Here is a 27,204-nt window from a genome sequence, read left to right on the forward strand (position 1 = left end):
GGGAGTAAACTTACTATGGAGGTACATGAATGTTAAGGAGGGTAGTACCATAATCTACGATAATATAGTAAACGTAAATGTTCATAGATAACTAGCATAACTAAACCTTAACTAGAGTATAGCAATAAACTGAATGGAAGGATGTCCCTAAACATGATATCAAAGGTTGCTATATGCATGATTGAAACTGTATAATGAGCACATCAAGCCCTGATTTTTTAAGTGAGGTCATAATCATAACCTGTGAGTGAAACGAGTACTAAATGAACAGAAAATTCCCACAATGTATATGCATATCAGTCTCCCTCTTGAAAACAGTCGGAGCGATAAATAAGATTTTGCGTGTCTCATTCTGATAGCTCAGATCATCCTGAACAACCTTTCCCCAGCCTGTGATGTTTTAACTAACGCCGGCTTTTTGCAAGATATGGAGGCCATCTAGATCAGTTTCAGTGGCCCTTTGCACAACATGCACGGGTGAAGTCATCTCAGTATTTGTGAAAGGGCTTGTGTCCATGGCAGGTTATAGGCTGTGCCCTCATGTGTGCCTTAATAGCCTGGTTTACCCGAGTTTCAGGAGCACTGCATCTCAGTCTGGGGATATCCTGCTGCGTGGCTAAAATGGCGCTTCCAGAGCTCATGTATGGAATGTCTCACATAAAGCAAAACAATCCACACACTCAGCTCCAAGAATACAATGAGCTAGGAGATATCCTCAGTATCCTTAGATGAGATCGCCTGTGGTCACAAGGATCCCAAGAAACAGTCAACACTTACTCTTTAAACACTCCGGAGTGCAGCAGCAGGCCTTGTAAAGTCAGATTGAGATGCTATCATGTGTTCCTGCAGAATGTACAGTCAGGGTATAAATAGGCGACTAACACTCAGGTCTTTCCTTAAAGGGCCATAATACCCAAATGTTTAAACACTTGAAAGTGATGCAGCATAGCTGTAAAAAGCTGACTAGAAAATATCACCTGAACATCTCTATGTAAAAAAGAAAGATATGTTACCTCAAAAGTTCCTCAGTAGCCACATCCCATTGTAAAGGATTTCTAAGAAGCATGTTAGTGTGTCTGCAAACACAAGGAGTCAGCGCACCCGGCGTTAAAGAAACTGAAGGCACACAGTAAAATGCTCAAAAGGTAGATTTAATGCAATGCATAAATAAACATCACATTCCAAGGCCAGAAGTGTATGGTGGCTGGCTCCACCGGCAATAAGAGTTAATAAGGTCAGCTAGTTAGTGTGTCTGTCCTGGGACAGCTGAAAGGATGAGCCTTGTGCACTCTCACATTATTTCACCAATCAAGTAAAGGAAGCTTACTATGAAATCTCATGAGAGTTAAGTCAAATCTCATGAGATCACAGTAAGAGTTCATGACCTCAGCACTGCTGATGCTGATTGGCTGCAGTTCATTTCTTCATTTTTTTTTTTATTTTTTTTTACCTGCAGCTGGGAGCAGCTGAGTATAACTTTTTACACAGAACTTACTCTGCTGAGATAGAGATGCTCAGGTGATATTTTCCTGTCAGCTTTTTACAGTTATACTGCATCCGTTTCAAGTGATTTAGCATATGAGTATTATGTCCCTTTAACTCCTTTCAGTCTTTAATGTGTGATCTGCCTATATTTAATACCTGCTTAGATCCTGATGTGCAGTTATTTATCAGGGATGATAGTTCTGCCTGCTTTAATCTTATTCTTTCCTGAAGATTTCAGGCTCTTTAATGAGCCAGAGACTTCCGAGGTAGGCCGAAGCCTGGGATTTTCCTGAAAATCCTCTGGAACTCCTTTCTGGGTAGATCGAAATTTGTCTCAAACTCAGCCAATGGTCCCTTGTAGTGAGTAAATACTGCTCCAAAGTTTTTTTTCTTGGAATCCGCTTTTAAATCGTGCTTTTTAGGGCTAATAAATGACAGGTTTTAACTAGAGCTCTGTTAAATTGTGACTGTCTAGGCTGCTGGCTAGCTCCGCCCCCCCCTTCATGTCCCTTTTTAATTACACATTGTTGTGGTTAATTAATCCTAAACATGCAAAGTAAAAAACATTTGTAATTCCTGTGGCTCTATAAATTACTTTAAAATGATATACTTTTTTATTGTCTGCTCTCAGGGGTGATGTAAGTAAGACACTCTGCATAAGACTCCTAGCATATACTGGAGAAGGGATTTCTGTTTCAATCCTGATATTCAGTCTTGTTTCTTTTCTTTGTAGCTAGCTACCCTTGGGAACCTCACACCTTCAACTACCGTTTTCTTCTGCTGTGACATGCAAGAGAGGTTTCGGCCAGCAATAAAGTATTTTGGAGATATAATTAGTGTAGGACAACGATTGGTAAGTGCATTTCATTTTTAGAAATACATAATACATTGAGATGATACATTATTAAAATGTTCATATTTTTAGTATATATTTTCTAGCTTTGTTTTTAACAGTGCTTTTATTTTAGCTCCAAGGGGCACGGATCTTAGGAATACCAGTTATTGTAACAGAGCAATATCCAAAAGGTCTAGGAAGCACTGTGCAAGAACTTGATCTAACAGGAGTGAAACTTGTTGTCCCAAAGACAAAATTTTCCATGGTTTTACCTGAAGTTGAAGCAGCTTTGGCAGAAATTCCTGGAGTACGCAGTGTTGTTTTATTTGGAGTAGAGGTAAGAGGTTATCTGCTGATATGTTTTCATCTGAAACTGTTATTATTCCAGCTATCGTCTGTACTACAGTGTTTCATAGTATATGTGTATATATATATATATATATATGTGTGTATATGTGTGTGTATATATATATATATATATATATATATATATATATATATATATATATATATATATATATATATATAATTTTCTTGCAACTGAAAACAAATGTTTATTTTTTTAAGAATTGATGTTTAAACTGTGCTCTTCTATATGCATGACAGAATTTTTTTTTAATGTCCCTTTCATTTGTTTAACATTCCCTGGTAGACATAGCCAATGTCTAAAATTTAATGTGCTTCTTAAAAAGTAACGTTCAAATGTGAAGTAATTTTACAAATACGATTAAAAGTCTATTTGACTAATTATAAAGTGATTTTCATAGTCAAGTATTTGCTTAGATATGCTTTAGACATGCACACAAGGGCATGTATTAAAGCAGGAACCAATAGATTTACATACCAGGCCCCACTGGACAGGAGCAATCATGGCTGAAGGAATAGAGTAACTTTGCGTTTACAATATGCAGGCATGTTTTAAATGTTTTATTCTAACACTGTTTTCATAGGGAAATGGAAGTGATGCATAAATGCAAAAGGCATGGAAGCCATTATTAAAGTTGCATGATAATTGTAGAGAGTACAATTTTATTTATATATTTTATTTTTAATATCTTTTTTTTTATTCATCAATATACAGATCTTACAATGACAAAAAGAAATATAGCGTTAAGTCAGAGGTACAGAAACAAAAAACAAGAACCCCCAAAAAGGTACAAATCAAACAGCTGTCAGTATATAGCAGGGATATAATATAATGTATTTTATTATTATTCTTTAAAACAAACCCCAAATTAAAATCTATATACAAAACAATTAAAATTAATATAAATTCCTAAATTCTTTATATTTGTTAAAGTTATAAACACATTAAATTATATTTATAGAAACCAGATTATGAATCAAACTGTATGCAGTTACAATATTCTATACAAAGATCATAAAAAGAGTTGCATTAAAATACCACAATGAAATACCAGAGTATGGATCACTAACTTTAACAGTGCTCAGTTAAACAATATAACAAGATGCTTTAACAGTCAATTTATCTGAGCTTTTTTTTTTTTTAGCTACAATTAAGGCAAGTTCTAAAATATATATAGTTGCATATAACTTAATGCACACCAGAGAGATAATATAGGCCTGGCTTAAAAATATGAAATGCAAAGGACCTTTATCTAGCAAATAAATAATTTAATAATAATGACTAGTTAGTTAAACTACACAGGACTATGAACATAAGCTTAAAATACCACTTGTGCTCTTTAAATTACTAGCTTCAATTACTGTAGCAACAATGAATATATTTGCTTTAAAATATTAAGTTATAGTCACTGCTATATGTTATCACATCAACCAATTGAGTATCTCGGCTTTCTCCAATAAGTCCAATTTCACCTCATAAATTAAAAGAGGTCTTTTTGCAAGATGGATGAAAGTTAGGCCCAGATTTGCTTTATAGAGACTGGATTCCAAGGCAACAGTTTGTCAGTCAAAACTCAGCAGCAAAAACTAGTACTTTTTTTTTTTTTTTTTTTTTCTTGCATGAGGCTATATCACGTGATATAACCCCACCACTTTTTATTCTAATCATTTGTGAAATTGGGATGATAGGCCCTTTGGATGCTTGTCCCTGATTGGTTATTTGAGACGCCTCCCTGAGTAGCCATTTATCTTTTGGCTGCAATACCATCTCTGATCTATAGGTGGCATCAGACAAGCAGAAATGCAGTTTTACCATCAAATATTGCAGTTTAACTATCTAAAAACATATGTTTATCAAATACACTATTTCTTTATATTAATAAACTTGTCTGGTCATATATATGTCCCATCTAAGATAATCCAATTTGCAGTCATATACACCACACATGAGTGTATTTCTAGTATCATACTAGTATTATTTTAAAATGCATTTAAAGTTGCATTTAATTATTTTCCCAGATTAATCCAAACACAACATATTTCACATTCAGTGCACAAAAACATATGACATATGGAGCAGAAAATGGATCATAACTTTGATGACCTCATAACGCTCGTGCGGAATGGAGACCATGAGAGCTCTTTGGAGAGAGAAGATGGAATAATCGGTCATACACTGGCAAGCACCCAGATAACAGGGAGTCCATCCGAGCGAGAGTGTCTGCTGGGGGAGACTCTGATTGCTGCTGATCAACTAGTCTTGAAATGGGAAACAGAAAGGGACCAATTCCTGGTGAGAGATTTACCTTTGGCGGTTTCCTGGAGTGGTGCGGCTGGCCCTCCGGAGATTTGCAGAAGCTTCTTTCCTCAATTAAAGACAGTCTCCTGTTCACCCACTACTGGTTTGCGACTCATAGCGGCTCAAGAACGGGATGGAGAAGTCCCCATTTTGATCTCTCCCATTGTTTACGGGACTGTTTTGACATTTCAGTGGTTTAGCTTGTTGGACTTCCTGGAGGCCCTCCCTTTCTGCTACGACATATTTGCAGCTCAACAGATAACTATTTTGTCTGAATCAGCTAGCTTACAGGGCTCTTTTGCTCTGTGTGGAGTGGGGTGAAGAGGGGACTTAGCAGTTCTTATGCTTATTATAGAGCACAGAATGACTTCACTGAGGAAATGTTTGAACTTTTAGATGTGACATTTGTTTTCTCCATATATAATTTTTTGTTAACTTTATCAGTTTGCTTTACCAGTTATGGAGATGATCAAGAGAGATTCCCAATATCAATATCTTGTTATTACATCCAGATTGATCCTTGCCTTATTCCCCATTACACTTCAGCTTATCAAACTCATTAATTATATAAGCATCACCACCAATAGATCCGTTCTCACATATATCTAAGCAATGTGTTTCTTAAGACATGTTTATCCAGCTCGTGAGTTTGGTTTTATTGTAGAAATATTTGGTTGTCTTATTATACTGCCATAGATCCCTAATGAGCACATGGTAGATATGAAGGACCAGGATTGTTGTAGCTCTTATCTTAATAGTCAAATAGATTTTTTGTGTGTATATCCCTTTTTCCTGATATCAATGATTTTTTTTATGTTTTAATGAGTGGTTATTTAAAAATTACTTTTGTGCATTGTTTAAATTATTGGTTGTACTTAAAATATATTGAACTAATAGTTGTTTTTAAAGTGGTATACATTATAAATTTAAGGAGTCCCGATCTCTAGAGTGAACCTATGTGTTTATGACGTTGTGAGTAGAGTGGCCTGATCTAACAGTGATGATGGCGAACTTTAATGAAGTTAACACTGCAATAACTGGCACTGCCAGAGAATCTTGGAATAGAGCCACACGATTGGTGGAAAAATGTATAAGCATTCTCACACTATACTTAACATATATTAGCCTTAATAGCGACATCTTAGTTGACCCAAAAGCTATTAAAAGGTAACCATTAGGAGCACTACTGGATAATAATCCCTAACGAAGGTGATCCGTACAAGATAATACAAGGTCTAAATATATGTACTATAAATATAGATATCGCTTGCTTCAGTACTCCGACATTACAATACTATAAGTAATGTCTCTATATACATAGAATCCCATCTAATACAACATCAAGTCTATGCTACATAAAGGATCAATTGCAATCTTACGTGAAACCACAACCATTGATTCTTAGTAATACTATGTATGTGGATACACTACAATAATAGTCTAGCAAAAACATTCTAGTATTGTTCAGTATCATTCTGACAATAAGAACAAATAACGAACAGTATCAACTATTTAACCTTTAGACTGCCTTTAACCTCTATATCTGTTAAACACTACCTAGGATTTATAATGTATGTATGATGGTAATAACCGTTTCAAATAAGGCAGTACTACCAATGATAACTAAGTGGCACTTAAGTATGTTATTATAGAAGATACTTTTAGCAGATATCTCGTAATCCATTGCTAGCCATATTATTATCCAAGTGACACTCCAATATACATAATTTTTGTATATGATAGCCACGTGAATACATGTTATTACACAACAAATTCAATTGCAGATATCAGGCACATATATCACATTACAAGTGGTCCAGTGAAGGATATTGATCCTCGACTAGAAATTACTTAAACCAATTCTTCTGATCTGCAATAGCTGGCCTATAGTAAATTAGTACCGCATTTGCACTATCCTGCAATTACCTATAACATATCAAAGGCTGACTTATAGGTACAGGATATTGGTCAACAGTTCTTTAGTTGTTTTTAACTTTGAGTCCTTATTTTAAGATTTCCTAATAAAAGTTATTTTTTCATTTTCCAATTTCTTATACCCAGTCCAGGCTAAGAGTGCTAGTAGTGCAGTCATTAGTGAGGTTCTCTCCTCTCTTTGTGTACTTGGTAAGAACCAGGCCTGTGTTTTTATTTTGTTGCTCCTCCTTAGAGCCTTAATTTTGTTCTTAAAGTTCTGCAGTAGGCTCCGTTTGCGCATATGCATGCAGTTGATAGTACGCTGTTATCTGGGATAGTTTGGTGGTTTCTTGCCATTTTGTCTGCTTAAAGAGTTTTTAGCATTTCAGTATGATCCACTTATCTTATTTTTATGAGGATAAGGCAGTCCTGCGTTCTATTTTGAGTTTTCTTCCTAAAGTGGTATCGGATTGCAATATCAATCAAGAAATTGTTGTTCCTTCTTTTTGTCCGAATTTTTCTTCTCAGTAGGATAGTCTATTACACAATCTGGATGCTGTACGTGCTCAAAGATTTTATCTACAAGCAACTTAAGATTTTTGGCAGTCTTCTGCTCTGTTAGTTTTTTTTGCTGGTAAGTGTAAGGGTCAGAAGACGCTTCCTTTTTTTTTTTTTTTTTAATTATAATTTTTTTATTCAGTTTTAGATAAGTTTACAACATAAACAAATAGTCATCAATACTCGACAGAAATAAGTGTACATTCAAAAAAATCTCATTTTAGAGAACATGCAGATAAATTGAAAATGAATGCCTTGTAAACATAATATAGCATAATAGATTTCAACAGTTTTTAGAGTACACCTATAGTTAAAGCCATTAGTTTTCTAAACAGAATTTCAATTCATCTGTCGTTTATTTGACATCTGGGGGGGGGGGTAGAAAAAAAATAAGAAAAAAAAAGGGAGAGGGGGAGCGAAAAAATCCTTTACCAACACCCTAGTAAAACTGTCTCGGAATGTCTAAGGGGATATATTAACTTATCTATTTCTTCCTGGGGGAAGATTTTAATAAATCTGGCCCATTTCTGGAAAAAAATAGTTATTTCCCTCTCGGATGTCAAGGTTATATCCATCTGCTCAATGATACATTGCTTTTTCATGTAATTTTTAACTTCTGATATACTCGGATTTGAAGTGTCTCGCCATTTATTAAAGATTAAATTCCTTGTGGCCAAGATTGTCATATTCATTATCTTTTTAGAGTTATGAGGAGAAGGGGATTCAATGAAGAAAACTACTTCTGCCAGAGAGAGAGGAGGCAACTTTAACACCCTAGTAAGCCAAAATCCTAACTTCCGCCAAAACTGCATTAATCGAGGACAAGTCCATATCATATGGACTAAGTCCGCCGCTGGAAACTAGCATTTCGGGCAAGAATTAAAATTATGCCATTTGAATGCTTTAAGTGGAGTGTAATAGGTACTATATAACAACTTAATGTGTGATTCCCTCCAACTAGCAGATAGAGTAGTTTGTGTTATCGTGGCTATAGACTTTTCCACTTGATTTGGCCCAATATCTAAATCTTGAGACATTAGATTCCATTTTTTGCGATATGTAATATAAATTGAGTTCACCCTTTTGGCTGACCAACAGGTCATACCAGGTTGAGATAGAAAATAGATTATTTTTAACAAGGATCGGCCAGCTATCTAACTTCCCTGAAGACCAAGTCCAACCATATTTATCAATAAGTGAAAAGAGATAATGTCTAGCCTGTAAGTACGCAAAGAAGTCCTTATTACTTAATTTGAATTCCTGCTTTAGTCTCTCAAAAGTTTTTATTAGATGGGTCTCCTGATCCATAAATTGTGTGAGGTAAGTCAGTCCCAGGCTATGCCATTTCTGGAAGACCTGAGATTGAGTACCTCTTTGGAATTCCGGATTGCCAGACAGTCCTTGAAGTTTCGGAATGGAGAGATCTATACCTAATTTACATCCTAATTTTTTCCAAGCTTGTAATATTGTATATACAGAGCTAAGGCATTTCACTTCCTTTGGAATCAGGTGCATAGGGCAGTGGATTAAAGCTATGGGATTATATGGATGTATTATGTTTGTTTCAAGAGTGTTATTCGTGAAATAGTTCTTATTTAATAACCAATCTATTACAGTTCGTGCTAAAAAGACCAAACTATAGCTGCTGAGGTCTGGTAAAGCCATGCCACCAAACCTCCTAGGCAGATGTAGTCTATTAATTGAAATTCGAGGCCTTTTGCACTTCCAGATGAAGTACCGATGGGCCTTACATAAACTCTTCCAGTCCTTGGTTTTCAGCATGACTGGTACATTTTGCAGGGGAAAAAGGATCTTAGGGAGAAGAACCATCTTGAAAAGTGCAATACGACCTGTCAATGAAAGCGGAAAATTTTGCCAATTCTTCATATATTCTTTTACCTTAACTAGGACTGGAGAGATATTAAGGTCATACCACTCTCGTGGATTTGCCGATATATTAATGCCTAAATATCTAAAGTGAGAGATGACCTCCTTAAAAGGTAACTCAGTCATGGATGTCTCACTTTTCCTAATCCACATTAACTCTGATTTAGCAGCGTTAATTTTATAACCTGTGAAGGTTCCAAAAGAATTTGTAATCGAGAGTAGTCTGGGAATATTAATTCTAGTGTTTGAGACATAGACCAGTACATCATCAGCATATAGAGCAATTTTTTGTTCCATGGACCCTATCTTTATGCCTTGAAGATCTTTTCTTATTTTGAGAGCTAATGGCTCAATAGCTAGATCAAACACCAGAGGCGATAAGGGGCAGCCTTGTCTGGTGCCCCTTTGAAGTTTGATTGGACCGGATTCTAGTTGATTGATAGTCAATTTTGTTGATGAATTTTCACAGAGACTTTTAATGAAATATACAAAGTTATCTTTAAATCCAAAGGATGAGAGAGAAGTCAAAATATGCTGATGATGTACTGAGTCAAACGCCTTTTCTGCGTCCAGCGCTATCACCGCTAAGTCCATTTGATCTTGTGACGATATTTTCCCAGAGTTGTTAAAATAGTCAAGGACCAGAAAGAGTTCTCTAACTTTGGCTGTTAAATTTAGTTTATTTAGAAACCCCGCCTGATCCTCGTTGATAAGGGTTCCAATCTCGCTCTGTAGTCTTTTAGCTAGGATCGACTTTAACAATTTATAGTCGGAGTTAAGTAATGCTATGGGCCGATAGGCCTCCTTTTTTAGAGGATCCTTACCTTGTTTTAGAATTAACGACGTGGTGGATGCAGAAAAAGATATAGGAATGGGATTTCTCTCTATGTAAAAATAATTAAAGAGTATCTTCAAATGGGGAGTAATAATCGGTGCCAAGATCTTGTAAAACTCATTAGGCAAGGAGTCCGGCCCAGGAGCTTTATCCAGCCGCAAATCTTTAATGGTTTGAAGAATCTCTTGATCAGATATAGGGGCATTAATTTTATTTACTGCATCTTCACCTAAGACTGGATGGTCCAAGCCCTCCCAAAAGTCTCTTGAGACTTCCATGTCGGACTCCTTAAAGGAATAAATCCCTTTATAATAATTTGAAAAAATTTCCAATATTTCTTTTGGGTCGTTAATCATAGAATCAGATTCTAAGAGTGAATCGATAGAGGGATTCCCTTGAATATTTTTGCATAGTTTGGCCAGAAATTTACCGGCTTTGTCCCCATGGCGATAGAATTTTGCTTTAGATTTTAAGTCAGCTTGAACCGTATTATGGGTCAGTAAAGTATCTCTCTCTCTCTTGGCAGCGGAATATCGTTTCCAGTTTACAGTAGTGGGATGGGTTAAATATCTATTATAGGAATTAATCAAGACTTTCAGTGCTTGATTTTCTCTAAGACTAATTTTTCTTTTGAACTTAACCATATACGCAATTATCTCCCCCCTCATTACAGCTTTACCTGCTTCCCATAGAAAGTTTGGATCATTAACTGAGCCCAAATTTAAGGAAAAAAATTCGTTCATTTTATTCGTTAACCAATTTTTGAACTTTAAATTTTTTGATAGAAATTTTGGGAAGAAGAAGCGTTGTGAAGAGTACATTTTGCCATAAATTGGGATCTCTAATATGATTGGGGCATGATCTGAGATAGTTATTTGTGTAATTTTAGTAGTAGTGCCTATTTTTACTATTTTATCACTAACTAAAAATAAATCGATTCTCGAGAGAGAGAATTAACATTTCTGGCCTTACATGTAAATTCTCTTTGATCTGGATGTTGTAGCCTCCAAATATCTTTAAGAGCCAAGTTACTCGCTAAAGTTCTAAACATTATGGCCTCTGATTTGTCTCTCTTAGATTGCAAAAAAATATTTGTTTGCCTGAGTCTATCAAGGGGTGTTTGTGGTGCCATATTAAAGTCCCCTGCCAGTATGACATTTCCTTCCCCCATTCGTAGAATATTGGTTTGAACCGAGTCCCAAAAGTTAGGATCAAAATTATTGGGGCCATATATGTTACAAAGTATAAAGACAAAGTTTGCCAGTTTAATTTTCAAGATTAGGCTTCTACTGTTTGAGTCAGAGTATTTTGATAGCACTTCATAAGTTAACCTCTTCCCCATTAAGATGGCCACTCCCCTCTTCCTGCCAATACTAGGTGTATAAAATACCTCCTTCACCCACAAAGTTTTAAATTTTAATGATTCTTCCACATTAAGGTGGGTCTCTTGTATAAAGGCTATATCAGAGTTATGTTTCCTCAGTTGCGAGACTATTGCCTTGCGTTTTATTGGAGAGGAGATACCCCCAACATTCCAGGACGTTAAAATCAATTTTCCCTTTTTAGACATTACTTAGAAGAAAGGAAAGGAGAAAGGAAGAGAAAAAAAATAAAAAAAAATAAAATAAAAAAAATAAATCATTTTTAAAATGCCCCGCCATCCCCAGCCCCAGAAGATTACTCCTCCTTGAAGCCTGAGGCAGAAGAAAAAGACAGATGAAGCTATAAAACCTTCTAATTTTACTTATCAAAAATATGATTGAGTACATTTGGATTGTCAAAAATCCTATTATCCTATTTAACAACTTTTTCGGTGAAAAACTTTTCTGCCTCCGCAGCGGTCTCAAAAAAGTATGTGTGACCCTGGAATTCTACTTTAAGTTTAGCCGGATAAATTACAGTGGCGGATAAACCCTCTTTAATTAATCTGCCGCATATTGGGGAGAGTTCTCTTCTTTTCAGAGACGTGCCATATGTGAAGTCTTGGAAAATTAATATTTTAGCCCCCTCCAGAAGCACAAGCAAATTTGTGCGGGATAATTGCATGATTTTGAGCTTATCTTGGTAGCTCAAATATCTTACAATTATGGGTCTAGGCCTGGATTTGTTATCCTCTGCTCCCATAGGTCTCCCTATTCTGTGGGCTCTCTCTATTACTAAAGGTAACAGTTTAGTAATTTAGGGAGAGATTCAGCTGCAAACTTCTTCAGATCTAAATAGTCTGGGGTTTCAGGCACCCCAATTATTCTGACATTATTCCTTCTTGATCGATTTTCTAAATCTTCGATCTTGTTCTGTAATTCTCTGATAGAGAGGGTATTTGCCTGTATTTTGGTACTTTGGACTGATGTGAGATCTTCAAGATCAGAGACTCTTTGCTCTGCTTCTTCGATTCTCATTGTAAATTGCTTGACCTCATTGGATAGGGAATTTAAATCTTTTATTTCTAGCCTGAGTGACTCAAATTTCGGGTTCAAGGCTTCTAGTATACTATTCACTAGCATATTATAAAATTAGCATATTGTCCTTGCCCCTCAGATAATGCAGATTTGAGAAAAATATTGCCTCAAAGATCATGTCCAGCTCTTGCCCTGTTATTTTTAGCCGATAGTGTTCCTCATACTCTTGCGAGTGCTGTTATAGAGTCCAAAGTCACCCTTTTTTTTTTTTTTTTTTTTTTTTTTTTTTTACCCTTTTTTATTTTTATTTTTTCCTCCTTTTTTTATTTTTTTTATTTCCTTTCCCTTTAGTTTTTGCAACAGGGCAGGTAAAACAAATCGGGGAGGAGGTACCTGTTATATGCCCCTAAGATCTAGGGCAATGTCTTTTAACTTGAGGCAAGTAAGACTTTCCCAGGGGATTACAAACAATAAGACACTTACTCCCATCAATTACAGACCTTGTCTCAGTCAAAATGATCTTAGAAGGGGTTCTACTAACATTTAATCCCCTGCTCTCTCCCACATGATAGACAAACTGAGAGGGAAGCTAGGACCCAATTTTTCTGTTTGCTTGTAGCTCCACTTTAAATAATGCGTTTTTTTCTTAGGGGTAACCGCAGACCGGGGAAACATAAAGGGCTCATCAAACCGACAGGTATCTTAAGAACAAATATCCCTCACAGAGTACATGAAAAAATAAGGTACCAAACTTGCAGATATTCTGCACTCACCCCTCTTTCAGTCTAACTCCTTCAGTGTTGCCCTTCGTTCCTTTATGCACTAAGAGATGCGCTGGGCATAAGCGAGTTATTTAGCCCCGGGTGTGAGGGAGACTTATGCTCAATAGCCTTGCATGGGATGGAAGAAAGATCCGTAGCTCACCAGGGCTAAGCTAATGCCCTGTATCATCTGTGTTCGGCCTTGACGTCTGCCAATCAGGTGCAGAGAGGCCCCAACAGCCAGAGGGGTGAGATACAGCGGCAACTTTGTTCCCCTACCTCCGTGCCCCCAGACCCCAGGTGGCTCGCAACGTTCTCCAGGGAGTCTCCCTGAGTAGTGCACGAGCAGGGCTCCCGTTACCTGTGAAGCCGTCGGTCTCACTGACTCTGACCGCGGTCAAGATGGATATACTCCTGTGATATATATACGGCCGATGCCGTGCTCCTTCCAAGTGCTTTCTTTATCCTGGTCTGCTGTTTCTTCTCCCCCCGCGCAGCACCGGTGGGGGGGGGAGAGCAGCATAGAATATTCGGATTCCGCTGTGAAGGCAGGCGTCTTCGGTTATCTACCCCCTCTCGCGCAGCTTCGGTGGGAGGCGGGGACTGCCGCTGGAGATGTTAAGGCTCAGAATAGCTCCTACACGCGATGTCCTGCGTGGAGCTTCAGAGTTCAGATGAATTAGAGAAGCGCAGATAACAGGCGCTTCGGGAGACCCTCAGGGCTTGATTCACAGCTCAAGCCGGTTGCAGGTCTCTTTCCTCGGCTGCAGAGGTCCCGGCGCGCGAAAAACCACCGCCAGTGGGTTACCTGCAGGACACAGGTGCTTGCGCTGCACCACCTAAACGCAGGCTCCTCCTCCGGAACTCTCCCTCCAGAAGACACTTCTACTGTTCTTTCTCTCTGGTTGAGCAGTGTTATCCGATCAGCATATGAGTCAGCTGGACTACAGCCTACTGGAAAAATTACGTCTCATTCCACTCGGGCAGTTTTCTTCTTCTTGGGCTTTCAAAATCTGCAAGGTGGTCATTTGGTCCTCTTTGCATACTTTTTCCAAATTCTACAAATTTTGATATTTTTGCCTCTGCTCGGGCATCTTTTTAGGAGAGTGGTTTTTCTAGCGGTGGTGCCTTCTGTTTAGTGAATGTGTGTATATGGGAAGGCACTAGGTGTTAAAGTTATTGAGTGATAATGTCTTAGAAAAAATAGAAAGTATTGGGTATGTATATAATACAAGTTCCTAAAAGATTATTTCCAACTTAAATAATAGCAGCCATCTGCTTCAAACTTAGGTAGAAATTGCAGTTTCTAACTATAAAATAATAACGATTCTACTTCAAACTTGGGTAAAAATATCAATTTGATATATAAAAAAAAATCCATAAAAGGTTCCATTAGGAATGGTTAAAAACTGGAGAAATGTCCAGCTTTTAATAGCTTAAAAACCGTGATCACAATGTGGTTGTTTGAGTGTTCTGATATTATCTGTATAACAACCTATATTTCGATTCCATTAGATTCTAAGAATTCAACAGTAAGTTAAAACATATAGATACAAAATTATAACAATGTTAAATTACAATGTCCCAATGCGAGTCAGACACAGGCTGATATTTAGTATCTGTTCAAGTAGTGTGTCAGGTATAGACTGATATAGTGTGTTTGTTCCAACAATGTCTACAATAGAATTATTATTTAAAAAGATAATCACTTTATTACCCATTCCCCAGTTTTGCATAACCAACAGTTATAATAATATACTTTTTACCTCTGTGATTACCTTGTATCTAAGAACCGTCTGACAGCCCCCTGATCACATAACTATGACTATTTATTATCTATTGACTTGCATTTAGCATTGTGTTGTGCTAAATCTTAAATAACTTTCTGTGCCTGAACACAGTGTTATCTATATGGCCCACGTGAACTATCAAGTCTTTTGTTGTGAAAAGCAATTTAAAAAGCATGTGATTAGAGGCAGCCCTCAAGGGCTTAGAAATTAGCATATGAGCCTACCTAGGTTTAGTTTCAACTAAGAATACCAAGAGAAAAAAGCAAATTTGATGATAAAAATAAATTGAATTTTTTTTTAAAATTGCATGTCCTATCTGAATAATGAAAGTTTAATTTTGACTAGACTATCCCTTTAATTATTTAATTATTAATTGGATAGCTATACAGTGATCAAGTTGTGTGTTTATAGTTAAATGTGGAGCATACTTCTGTATAACCTTTTCAAAATAACACCTGATGGTGATCGGGTGTTTATAGAAAAATGTGTCCAATGCTACAATAATTAATAATAAATATAGAAAGCTATTTAAAAATATGAGGAAGTTATTAAAAACGTGAAAAAGAAACTTTGTTGTGTATTCCTTAATTTCATTTTGGTGTGATTCATTATTATTGTCATGATCTGGTATTGGATCCTGTACCTTTAATTCCTTAGGCTCATGACCCTGCCAACATTCCCGTTAAGTAGGCTGAACTTTCAATAATCAGTGCTTAGTATTCTGTGTCAATAGCTGTATGCTGTTGCTCCTACTTGGAATTTCTACTCTCCTTGTTTCCTACCAAGTTATATTATAATCAACTATCAAGCAGAAGGAATTTACACACACTATTACCCTCCTGTTGCAGCGCCAAAGATTTCGTTACACCAGCTGCTTTCAGAGCGGTTACTAACCGCAATCTCTCTACGGCAAATTCCTCCCTGCAAACAGTGGATCTAAGAGTGACGTTAAAACTCCTTTTCAAACCTGTGCCTTACCTGTAACCTCTTCCAGGCAGATAGGTTACAAACCGAGGTGTCTGTTTGGCTGTGACAGTCTTCGGTCGGTGGTACGAAACCGGGAGTCGGAGTAAAACTCCTCCCACTTTGAAACATTTAAAAAACAAATACCGCTCAGCAAAGGAATCTGCTATTGGCTGTACATGGAACAACAGAGCGTGAGTAAGCTCCTCCCACCTTCTACCATTGCTACATTCCTAGCTCCGCTCTTGTTTTGTTTCACTTGTAACAAAGTATATTACTAACATTCTACAAATCTCATCATAGAAGCATTGACTTTCTTAGTTGTTCTCTGGGAATGTTACATAAAACCTTTGGCTTGTAAGAATTTTTGTTCATCTTCTATACGGCTGTTAGTACATTTGCTGTATATTATAACAGCTCCACTAATCCACACCAGTGATAATCTCATATTATACTAAAATCTCACTTCTTCTCAACGGAGATAATACTCTCAACCATAGTGTGTTCCTAAGAGTGAGTGATACCAAAAAAAAACTATTTTTTGCGATATCTGCAGCAGTGTTCCAAGTTCCAGTCTCATTACATAATACTAAGCCCAAAAAAACAATATGGAACCAGCAGATCTCCGAGAAGGTAGACCAAATTGCACAAGCAGTAAGGGATTTACAGGTGGAAAACCAATCCCCGAAGGACATCATAAAAGGCTCTATAGCAGTTAAAAGCCCACAACTTGTAGACACTCCTGAACCCCAGGTCACTTTGCCAGACACCTTTGCGGGAAATAGGAAGTCATATAGACAATTCAGGAATGCATGTCAGTTACTATTTAACTTAAAGCCCAGGTCATATCCCACCGAAAGAATAAAGATGCTGACAATTATCTAATTTCTGCGTGGTGAACCTAGAGTCTGGGCTGATAATTTCTGCAAAACCGAAGATCCCATCCTTGGCTCGCTTGATGACTTCATCTCTGCCATGGATGAATTATACCTTGATAAAGATATACAACTTACTGCAGAAGCTAGCATTAGAAGCCTTAAGCAAGGCAAAAGAGCAGTCGAGGAGTATATAACAGAGTTCAAATTGTATGCATCAGATTCATTATAGAGTCCGATATCATTGCGCAATCAGTTGGTTTTACTTACCTGTTTTACTTGTTTTAATGTATGCTCTTGATAAAGACGTGTAAAACGTTGAAACGCGTTGAGCAAATAAAACCTTTTATCCTTTGTTGAAAGATTGTCAAGATCTTGTTTTGCTGTGCTGAACTGGAATCTCCTTATTTATGGAGTAAGTTACTACATTTTTTCAATTATACACTGGATACTTTTGTCATTTGGGTCTTTATTCATTTATAGTCCACTTTTGGATAAACCTGAAAATTCAGTATTTGACTCCAGGAACCTGTGGACTCTTGCCATCTGACGCTACGTTCCCTTTCAGCTGTAAAGATTCATCTTATGGAGTGAGTATACTGCACCCATATTAATTGGCTTCAATATATGCATCAAGCCTTTTTTCTCTTCACTTACTAGAGAAAATCATTCAATAGACCAGCGCCATCTACTACTACTATCCACCCCGCAATCAGTTTCGCCTAGGTTTAGCAGACTCAGTCAAGGATGAGCTTGCCCGAATTGAACTTCTACACAGATAGATCGGAGACTACGAGAACGACAAGCTGAGCGTAATCACCCAGATAGCCATGTTAAGAATTACTCTTTCAATCAACCTTCAGTAAGTTCAAAACCTACTCCCAGTAATGTTCCCATGGAAACAGGCGTTATGAGAGGCCCACTTTCCACAGAAAAGAGGATGCAAAGAAGGAATCGGAACCTGTGTATGTACTGTGCTAGTCCAGCTCACATTGTCTCTGACTGTCCCATACTTCTTAAGAACAAGAAATGTAAGTCTACTACCATATACTCATCTCAATTATTGACTAACCAAGTATCATATTGTAAGCTCTCTCTCATTTTACAGTGTGACCACAAATGAGTGAGAACTGAAGCAATAATCGATTCCGGGGCCTACGGAAACTTCCTAGATGCAAATATTGTAAAACTTAATAAAATACCACTAGTGTTAAAAGATGCACCTGTTTCTATTGGCGTTATTGATGGCTCCCTTATCAGTACCGGGCCTATTACGCATCACACTATACCAATACAAGTTACCACAGTTTCAGGTCACACTGAGTACATATCTTTTGACGTTTTACTTTCTCCTCACTTCCCAGTAATACTAGGTATCAAGTGGCTTCAAACTCATCAACCAACAATTGACTGGGTAAGCTCTCAAATAACTTTTGATTCTCCCTATTGTAATAAAACTTGCGTTCCTAATACGGTTATATTACAAACATGTCCTGGGGATCAGACACTTCCTATCAAATACACTGAATTTTCTGACGTCTTCAGCAAGACCGAGGCCAAACATCTGCCTCCTCACCCGCCATGTGATTGCCCGATTCAGTTACAACCTGGTGCCACCATTCCTTACGGGCATCTGTACCCTTTAAGTCAACCTGAGTTGGACCATTTAAAGAATTATCTAGACGACAACCTACGAAAGGGTTTCATCAGACCCTCTACCTCTCCCGCTGGTGCTGGAATGTTCTTCGTTACAAATAAAGACAATACACTGCGTCCCATCATCGATTACCGTGAACTCAACAAACGGACCATTAAGAACAGGTACCCCTTACCCCTCATTCCAGAGCTGATCAAACAACTCTCTGAAGCCACTATATACACCAAACTTGATCTCAGAGGAGCATACAACCTTGTACGAATTTGTGAGGGCGATGAGTGGCTGACTGCCTTCAGAACTAGGAACGGGTTATTTGAGTACCTGGTTATGCCCTTTGGCTTATGTAATGCCCCAGCCACTTTCCAGCACTTTATAAATGATGTATTTAGGGATTTACTGGATGTATGCATGGTTGTCTATCTAGACGATATTCTGATATATTCCAAGAACCATGAAGAACACATTAAACATGTCAGATGGGTTCTATCCAGACTGAGGATTCACAAGTTATATGCAAAACCAGAAAAATGTTTATTTCACACTAATAACATTTCTTTTCTTGGATACACCATAACACCTGATGGCATACATATGAAAACAGAACAGGTTGAAACAGTCAAGGATTGGCCCCTTCCTAGAAACATAAAAGAACTTCAACGGTTCCTTGGTTTCTCTAATTACTATAGAAAGTTTATAAAAAAAATGTATCTGCTTTAGCAAAACCTCTCACACAATTAACCTCTGCCACTAAACCATTCCTTTGGACACCCCAGGCCATTTCTGCCTTTGAGATTTACATCCATTCCCATTCTAAGATTCCCTAACGTGAACCATCAGTACATCTTAGAAGTCGATTCTTCTGACTGCGCTATTGGTGCTGTTTTGTCCCAGAGAAAATCCTTCTCCGAACCATTACATCCAGTCTCCTACTTCTCTAAGATAATGAGCCCAGCTGAACTCAACTACCCTTTAGGGGAAAAGGAACTCCTGGCTATCAGAAGATCCCTAGAACATTGGAGACACCTTCTAGAAGGAACCAAACAACCATTCATAATTTTCACAGACCACAAGAATCTGCAATATTTACAAACAAATAAAACGCTGTCAGCAAAACAGGTCTGCTGGAGTCTGTATTTTTCCAGATTTGATTTCCAGATCATGTACAGACCAGCTAGTAAAAATGGTAAAGCTGATGCTCTGTCCAGACAGCCAAGCAGACCCACACCCCAACAAATGACAACATCTATCATTCCAATTGAACGTTTCGTTGGTATAGCAACTCAAATGATGACTGACATCAGATTATACTCTCAGGATGATCAAGATGTTCCCCATTCCCTTCTAACCAAGAAAAATGGAATATATTACCATGAAGGTAAGATTTTTATTCCAACAAAACTTCGACAATTGATTATAAAGAATCATCACGATACCCCCTTGTCCTGTCATCCAGGAATACAACGTACTACGGATCTTTTATCCAGGACTTTCTGGTGGCCAGGTATGAGAGACCATTGAAGAATATGTGAAGACCTGCATTATCTGTATTACAGCAAAAAACGAAAGACATCCACCATACGGCTTTCTTCTACTAGATACGATGAGTCCACGGATTCATCCTTTACTTGTGGGATATTATCCTCCTGCTAACAGGAAGAGGCAAAAAGCACCACAGCAGAGCTTTCTATATAGCTCCTCCCTTGACTCCACCCCCCAGTCATTCTCTTTGCCTACACTAAGTAATAGGAAAGGTAAAGTGAAAGAGGTGATAAAATGATAGTTTTTTTTATTTTCTTCAAGCAAGACTTTTTTATTTTAAATGGTACCGGTGAGTGCTATTTTTTTCCCAGGCAGCAGATGGATGAAGATTTCTGCCTGGAGACTGTTGATCTTAGCAGTTGTCACTAAGATCCAGAGAAGTTCCCACAGAATGGCTGAGGAGTACTTAAGAAACTTCAGTGTAAGGAACGTTTTTCATGCTACAAGCATTGAGGTATGTTCAGTCATTTTTTTCTGGAGAGACTGTGTTATTTCAGAATTGGCTGACAGTATTCCCATAAGGGAAGGGGTAAGCAGTAATCCTAATATGAAAGAGAAGGGTATTACTGGGACTTGTATGTTGGGCTGAAAAAATGGTTGACACTGATGGCATAATCCCCAAAATGAGATAGCATATAGATAGTCAGACACAGGATGTGCAGTATTGACTAAGATTGACAATTTATGGGGGTTTAAAAATCAATGCACATATTAACTGCCAAACTGAAGGAGTAGTTTATGCATTACGATGTAAATGTAATTTATTTTACATTGGAATGACGACCAGAAAAATAAGAGTAAGGTTGCAAGAACATCTTAGAAATATTAAAAATTCAAGAAACAACCTACAAGCAGGAAAACAATTGACTTCTTTGGCTAGACACTTCTTCAATAAGCATAATTCCAAACAAAGTGATTTAAAATGCTTTGGGATACAAAAGGTCAAATTTGGAATTAGAGGAGGTGATGTGGAACAAACCTTACTAAAGGCTGAAAGCAAATGGATTTTCCTTCTCAACACAGTCTATCCATTTGGCCTAAATGAGTGTAACAACTTTTCCTCTTTTTTATGAATTTGTAAGATGCAGTAGTTCCATATCCAATACAGTCCAATCCTTTTAAAACTCTATGCTAAATAAAACATCATATAATAAGCACTACTAGTATTTTAGCGGTGGAGTGTTACTAATATGAAGATATTAATCAGATTGGTAACTCTTTTAAACCATAGGTTGATACTACACATTGAAAGGTTCTCTTCACCATTCAAGTCAAGATTTAATGTAAATACCACAGAATTTAGTGTGGTTATTATGATTATAACCACACTTTTGTTTGTTATTATTTTATTCATTTATCAACATTATGATAGGTGTTTGCTCTTTATTATCACCTTTCTTCACATTCACATTTGGTTCTAATTTTCACATAGGGAGTTATTATATTATATATAATCTCACCTTTTCGTTACAAATTTTTTTTTTTCGCGCTTATGTACATTTTTCATTTTTTACTTATTTTTGACATATTCACACTTGCACTAAACTGCAATAATGAAATTAAGATTATAGTTTGTGTATTTCACATACACTTTATTTGACTAATAATGAGATACATCTCACAACTAGTGATGTCGCAAACAGTTCGCCAGAGAACAGTTCCCAGCGATCTTAGCTTGTTCGCGTTCGCCGCGGCGGGCAAACATATGCGATGTTCGATCCGCCCCCTATTCGTCATCATTGAGGAAACTTTGACCCTGTATCTCAGAGTCTGCAGACACAGTTCAGCCAATTAGCAGCAGACACTCCCTCACAGACCCTCCCAGCTCCTGGGCAGCAGCCATTTTAGATTCATTACGATCCTGCTTTCTTAGTGAGAGGAGGTCTAGTGCTGCTGCTGCTGATTTTATAGAGAAATAGATAGCTAGGCTAGTGTATTTAGTGTCCACTACAGTTCTGAAGGACTCATCTAATCTCTGTTGTAAGGACAGCACCCCAAAAAGCCCTTTTTAGGGCTAGAACTTCAGCCCAAAAAGCCCTTTTTAGGGCTAGAACTTCAGTCGTTTTTTTTTTTATTATTTGTAATTTATTTGCATTTGCCTGGCTGTCAGCCTGTGTGTGAGGCTCACAGCATATACTGTGATTAGTGCCACCACTGATATCTGCTTAACATTAGTGTAAATTTTAAAAAAAACCTTTTACCTCATTTTGCTAGTGTAATTTAATTTCATTTTCTATCAGGCCTGTGTGTCAGGCCCACATCATATACTGTGATTAATTGCTCTGTGCCACCACTGATATCTGGTGTAACATTAGTGTAAATTAAAAAAAAACAACCTTTTACATCATTTTGCTAGTGTAATCTAATTTCATTTTCCATCAGGCCTGTGTGTCAGGCCCACATCATATACTATGATTAATAGCTCTGTTTTCCACCACTTATATCTGATGTAACATTAGTTTAAATTTAAAAAAACAAAAACTTTTACATCAGTCTTCTAGTGTTATTTAATTTTAGTTGCCAGGCCAGCCTGCCAATACTAGTGCCAGCCTGTGTGTCAGGCTGCCAGCATATACTGTGCATACTTCCATCCTCAGTGCCACTACTCCTATCTGTTGTAACATTAGTGTAACTTTTTAAAAAAAAACTTTTACATCAGTCTGCTAGTGGTATTTAATTGCAGTTGCCTGCCTGCCAGCGTGTGTGCCAGGCCCACTTGCCAACTAGTGCCACCAATCATATTTGTTATAACAGTAGTCTAAATATTTATTTAAAATAAAAACTTTTTTGACTATGAATCATCAGTCTGCTAGTGCAATTGAATTGCAGTTGCCTGCCTGCCAGCGTGTGTGCCAGGTCCACTTGCCAACTAGTGCCACCAATCATATTTGTTATAACAGTATTGTAAATATTTAAAAAAAAAAACTTTTTTGACTGTGAAACATCAGTCAGCTAGTGTAATCTAATTGCAGTTGCCTGCCTCCCAGCGTGTGTGCCAGGCCCACTTGCCAACTAGTGCCACCAATCATATTTGTTATAACAGTAGTGTAAATATTTAAAAAAAACTAAACTTTTTTGACTGTGAATCATCAGTCTGCTAGTGTCATCTAATTGCAGTTGCCTGCCTCCCAGCGTGTGTGCCAGGCCCACTTGCCAACTAGTGCCACCAATCATATTTGTTATAACAGTAGTGTAAATATTTAAAAAAAACTAAACTTTTTTGACTGTGAATCATCAGTCTGCTAGTGTCATCTAATTGAAGTTGCCTGCCTGCCAGCGTGTGTGCCAGGCACACTTGCCAACTAGTGCCACCAATCATATTTTTTTTTATAACAGTAGTGTAAATATTTAAAAAAAAAAACTTATTGGACTGTGAAACATCAGTCTGCTAGTGTCATCTAATTGAAGTTGCCTGCCAGCGTGTGTGCCAGGCCCACTTGCCAACTAGTGCCACCAATCATATTTGTTATAACAGTAGTCTAAATATTTAAAATATAAACTTTTTTGACTGTGAATCATCAGTCTGCTAGTGTCATCTAATTGAAGTTGCCTGTCTGCCAGCGTGTGTGCCAGGCCCACTTGCCAACTAGTGCCACCAATCATATTTGTTATAACAGTATTGTAAATATTTAAAAAAACATTTTTGGACTGTGAATCATCAGTCTGCTAGTGCAATTGAATTGCAGTTGCCTGCCTGCCAGCGTGTGTGCCAGGCCCACTTGCCAACTAGTGCCACCAATCATATTTGTTATAACAGTAGTCTAAATATTTATTTAAAATAAAAACTTTTTTGACTATGAATCATCAGTCTGCTAGTGCAATTGAATTGCAGTTGCCTGCCTGCCAGCGTGTGTGCCAGGTCCACTTGCCAACTAGTGCCACCAATCATATTTGTTATAACAGTATTGTAAATATTTAAAAAAAACAAAACTTTTTTGACTGTGAATCATCAGTCTGCTAGTGTCATCTAATTGAAGTTGCCTGTCTGCCAGCGTGTGTGCCAGGCCCACTTGCCAACTAGTGCCACCAATCATATTTGTTATAACAGTATTGTAAATATTTAAAAAAACATTTTTGGACTGTGAATCATCAGTCTGCTAGTGCAATTGAATTGCAGTTGCCTGCCTGCCAGCGTGTGTGCCAGGCCAACTTGCCAACTAGTACCACAAATCATATTTGTTATAACAGTATTGTAAATATTTTAAAAAAATACTTTTTTGACTGTGAAACATCAGTCAGCTAGTGTAATCTAATTGCAGTTGCCTGCCTAGTGCCAACTAGTGCCACCAATCATATATGTTATAACAGTATTGTAAATATTTAAAAAAACAAACAATTTTTGACTTTGAAACATCAGTCTGCTTTTTTGTGCCAGGCTCACAGTGTATACTGTGCCCACTTGCCCAGTGCCACCACTCATAATTTGTTTAATAGAAGTGTAAGTGTACATTTAAAAAAAAATGACAGGCAGGGCCACTCCGCAGGTGCCATCATGGTCATGGTGCTGTGATTCCCTTAGACCCTACAACTATGCACATTGTTCAGAGACCACGTGCCATGGACGTGAAAAGTTCTGAGGAGGACCTAGTTGAATGGCTAACACAGGACACACAATCTTCTACAGCTTCCGCTCCTAGTCCTAACCTTGACGCACCATCCACCTCCAGCTTAGCTTCGGGCACCTCTCAAGTGACCAGTGCCACTCGCCCGCCTGCCGCCAACACTAGCACCACAGCCACTTCACTTGATCTGTCAGAGGAGTTATTGACACATCATTTGGAAGAAATGAGTGATGCGCAACTATCATTGACAGAGAATGTAGATAACAGTGATATGTCTCAGTCAGGCAGCATTACAGACATGGACGTACGGTGTGATGATGATGATGTTGTACCCGCTGCTGCTTCCTTTGTTGATTTATCAGATACAAGTGAAGCGGTTGATGATGATGTGTCCGTGGATGTCACGTGGGTGCCCGCTAGAAGAGAAGAAGAAGAGGGGGAAAGTTCAGATGGGGAGACAGAGAGGAGGAGACGAGTTGGAAGCAGGGGGAGGTCATCGCAAGGAGCTAGTGGCACAGTCGGACAGCATGCATCGGCACCCAGGGTCAGCCAGACAGCACGCCAATCAACGCATGCTGTTGCCACCACCAGAATGCCGTCATCGCAGAGCTCAGCAATGTGGCATTTTTTTGTGTCTGCGATGCAATTTGCAACCTGTGCCAAAAGAAACTGAGTCGTGGGAAGTCCAACACCCACCTAGGTACAACTGCTTTGCGAAGGCACATGGTCTCACATCACAAACGCCGATGGGAAGAACACATGAGTAGAAGCAGCACACAAACTCAAAGCCGCCATCCTCCTCCTGGTCCAGCATCTTCAGCCATGTCAACCACTGCTATCCTCCTTGCCCTCTCTCAACCATCCTCCACTCAGTCTGTCTTACGTAGCAGTTCCTGGTCATCTGCCCACAGTCAGGTGTCTGTCAAGGACATGTTTGAGTGTAAGAAGCCAATTTCCCAAAGTCACCCCCTTGCCCGGCCTGACAGCTGGCTTGTCTGAACTCTTAGCCCGCCAGCTTATACCATACAAGCTGGTGGAGTCTGAGGCTTTCAAAAAATTTGTATCTATTGGGACACCGCAGTGGAAGGTACCCGGCTGAAATTTCTTTTCACAAAAGGCAATCCCCAACCTGTACTCGATTATGCAAAAGGAAGTAATGGCATGTCTTGCACACAGCGTTGGGGCAAGTGTCCATCTGACCACTGATAGCTGGTCTGCAAAGCATGGTCAGGGCAGGTATATCACCTACACTGCGCATTGGGTAAACCTGCTGACGGCTGCCAAGCATGGAATGCGTGGCTCTGCAGAGGAGTTGGTGACACCGCCACGACTTGCAGGCAGGCCTGCTGCTACCTCCTCTACTCCTACTCCATCCTCTTCCATAACCTCTTCCTCGGCTGAGTCCTCTTCTGCTGCTGCGTCTTGCTCCACATCAACAGCACCGCCCCCAGCTTCCCAGGTTCAACATCCCGGATACGGCAGTGTCACGCCGTCTTGGGGTTGACTTGCCTGAAAGCCGAGAATCACACCGCACCAGCACTCCTGTCCGCCCTGAACGCACAGGTGGATCAGTGGCTGACTCCGCACCAATTGGAGATTGGCAAGGTTGTTTCTGACAATGGAAGTAATTTGGTGGCGGCATTGAAATTGGGCAAATTGACACGTGCCGTGCATGGCACATGTGTGTAATCTGATTGTACAACGCTTTGTGCATAAGTACCCAGGCTTACAGGACGTCCTGAAGCAGGCCAGGAAGGTGTGTGGCCATTTCAGGCGTTACTACACGGCCATGGCGCACTTGTCCGATATCCAGCGTCGAAACAACCTGCCAGTGAGGCGCTTGATTTGCTACAGCCCGACACGTTGGAATTCAACACTCCTAATGTTCGACCGCCTGCTCCAACAAGAAAAAGCTGTTAACGAATATTTGTATGACCGGGGTGCTAGGACAGCCTCTGGGGAGCTGGGGATTTTTTTTCCAAATTACTGGACGCTCATGCGCAATGCCTGTAGGCTCATGCGTCCTTTTTGAGGAGGTGACAAACCTTGTCAGTCGCACTGAAGGCACCATCAGCAACATCATACCATTTGTTTTCTTCCTGGAGCGTGCCCTGCGAAGAGTGCTGGATCAGGGCGTAGATGAGCGTGAAGAGGAAGAGTTGTGGTGTCCATCACCACCATAAACAGCCTTATCAGCATCGCTTGCTGGACCAGCGGCAATGCAGGAAGAGGATTGTGAGGAAGAGGAGTCAGAGGAGGAATGTGGCTTTGAGGAGGAGGAGGAAGACCAAGCACAACAGGCATCCCAGGGTGCTCATTGTTGTCACCTATCTGGTACCCGTGGTGTTGTACGTGGCAGGGGGGAGGAAGATACCTTCAGTGAGGACGAGGAACGGGACATGATTAGCTTGGCATCCAACCTTGTGGAAATGGGGTCTTTCATGCAGTCGTGCCTGTTGAGGGCCCCTCGTATAAAAAA

At 38.8% G+C, this 27,204-nt stretch overlaps 1 protein-coding gene across 1 annotated transcript in view; it reads left to right on the top strand.

The window, feature by feature from the left end:
* The window catches only part of ISOC1 (isochorismatase domain containing 1), a 175,785-nt gene that overhangs the window by 43,303 nt on the left and 105,278 nt on the right, over positions 1-27,204 (top strand). Inside the window, exons 3-4 of the mRNA XM_053701646.1 lie at positions 2,219-2,338; positions 2,454-2,657. Coding sequence (XP_053557621.1) covers positions 2,219-2,338; positions 2,454-2,657 — 324 coding nt within the window. The remainder of the gene's footprint in view (positions 1-2,218; positions 2,339-2,453; positions 2,658-27,204) is intronic.

Source organism: Bombina bombina, chromosome 2 (genome assembly GCF_027579735.1).
Source record: "Bombina bombina isolate aBomBom1 chromosome 2, aBomBom1.pri, whole genome shotgun sequence".
NCBI lineage: Eukaryota > Metazoa > Chordata > Amphibia > Anura > Bombinatoridae > Bombina > Bombina bombina.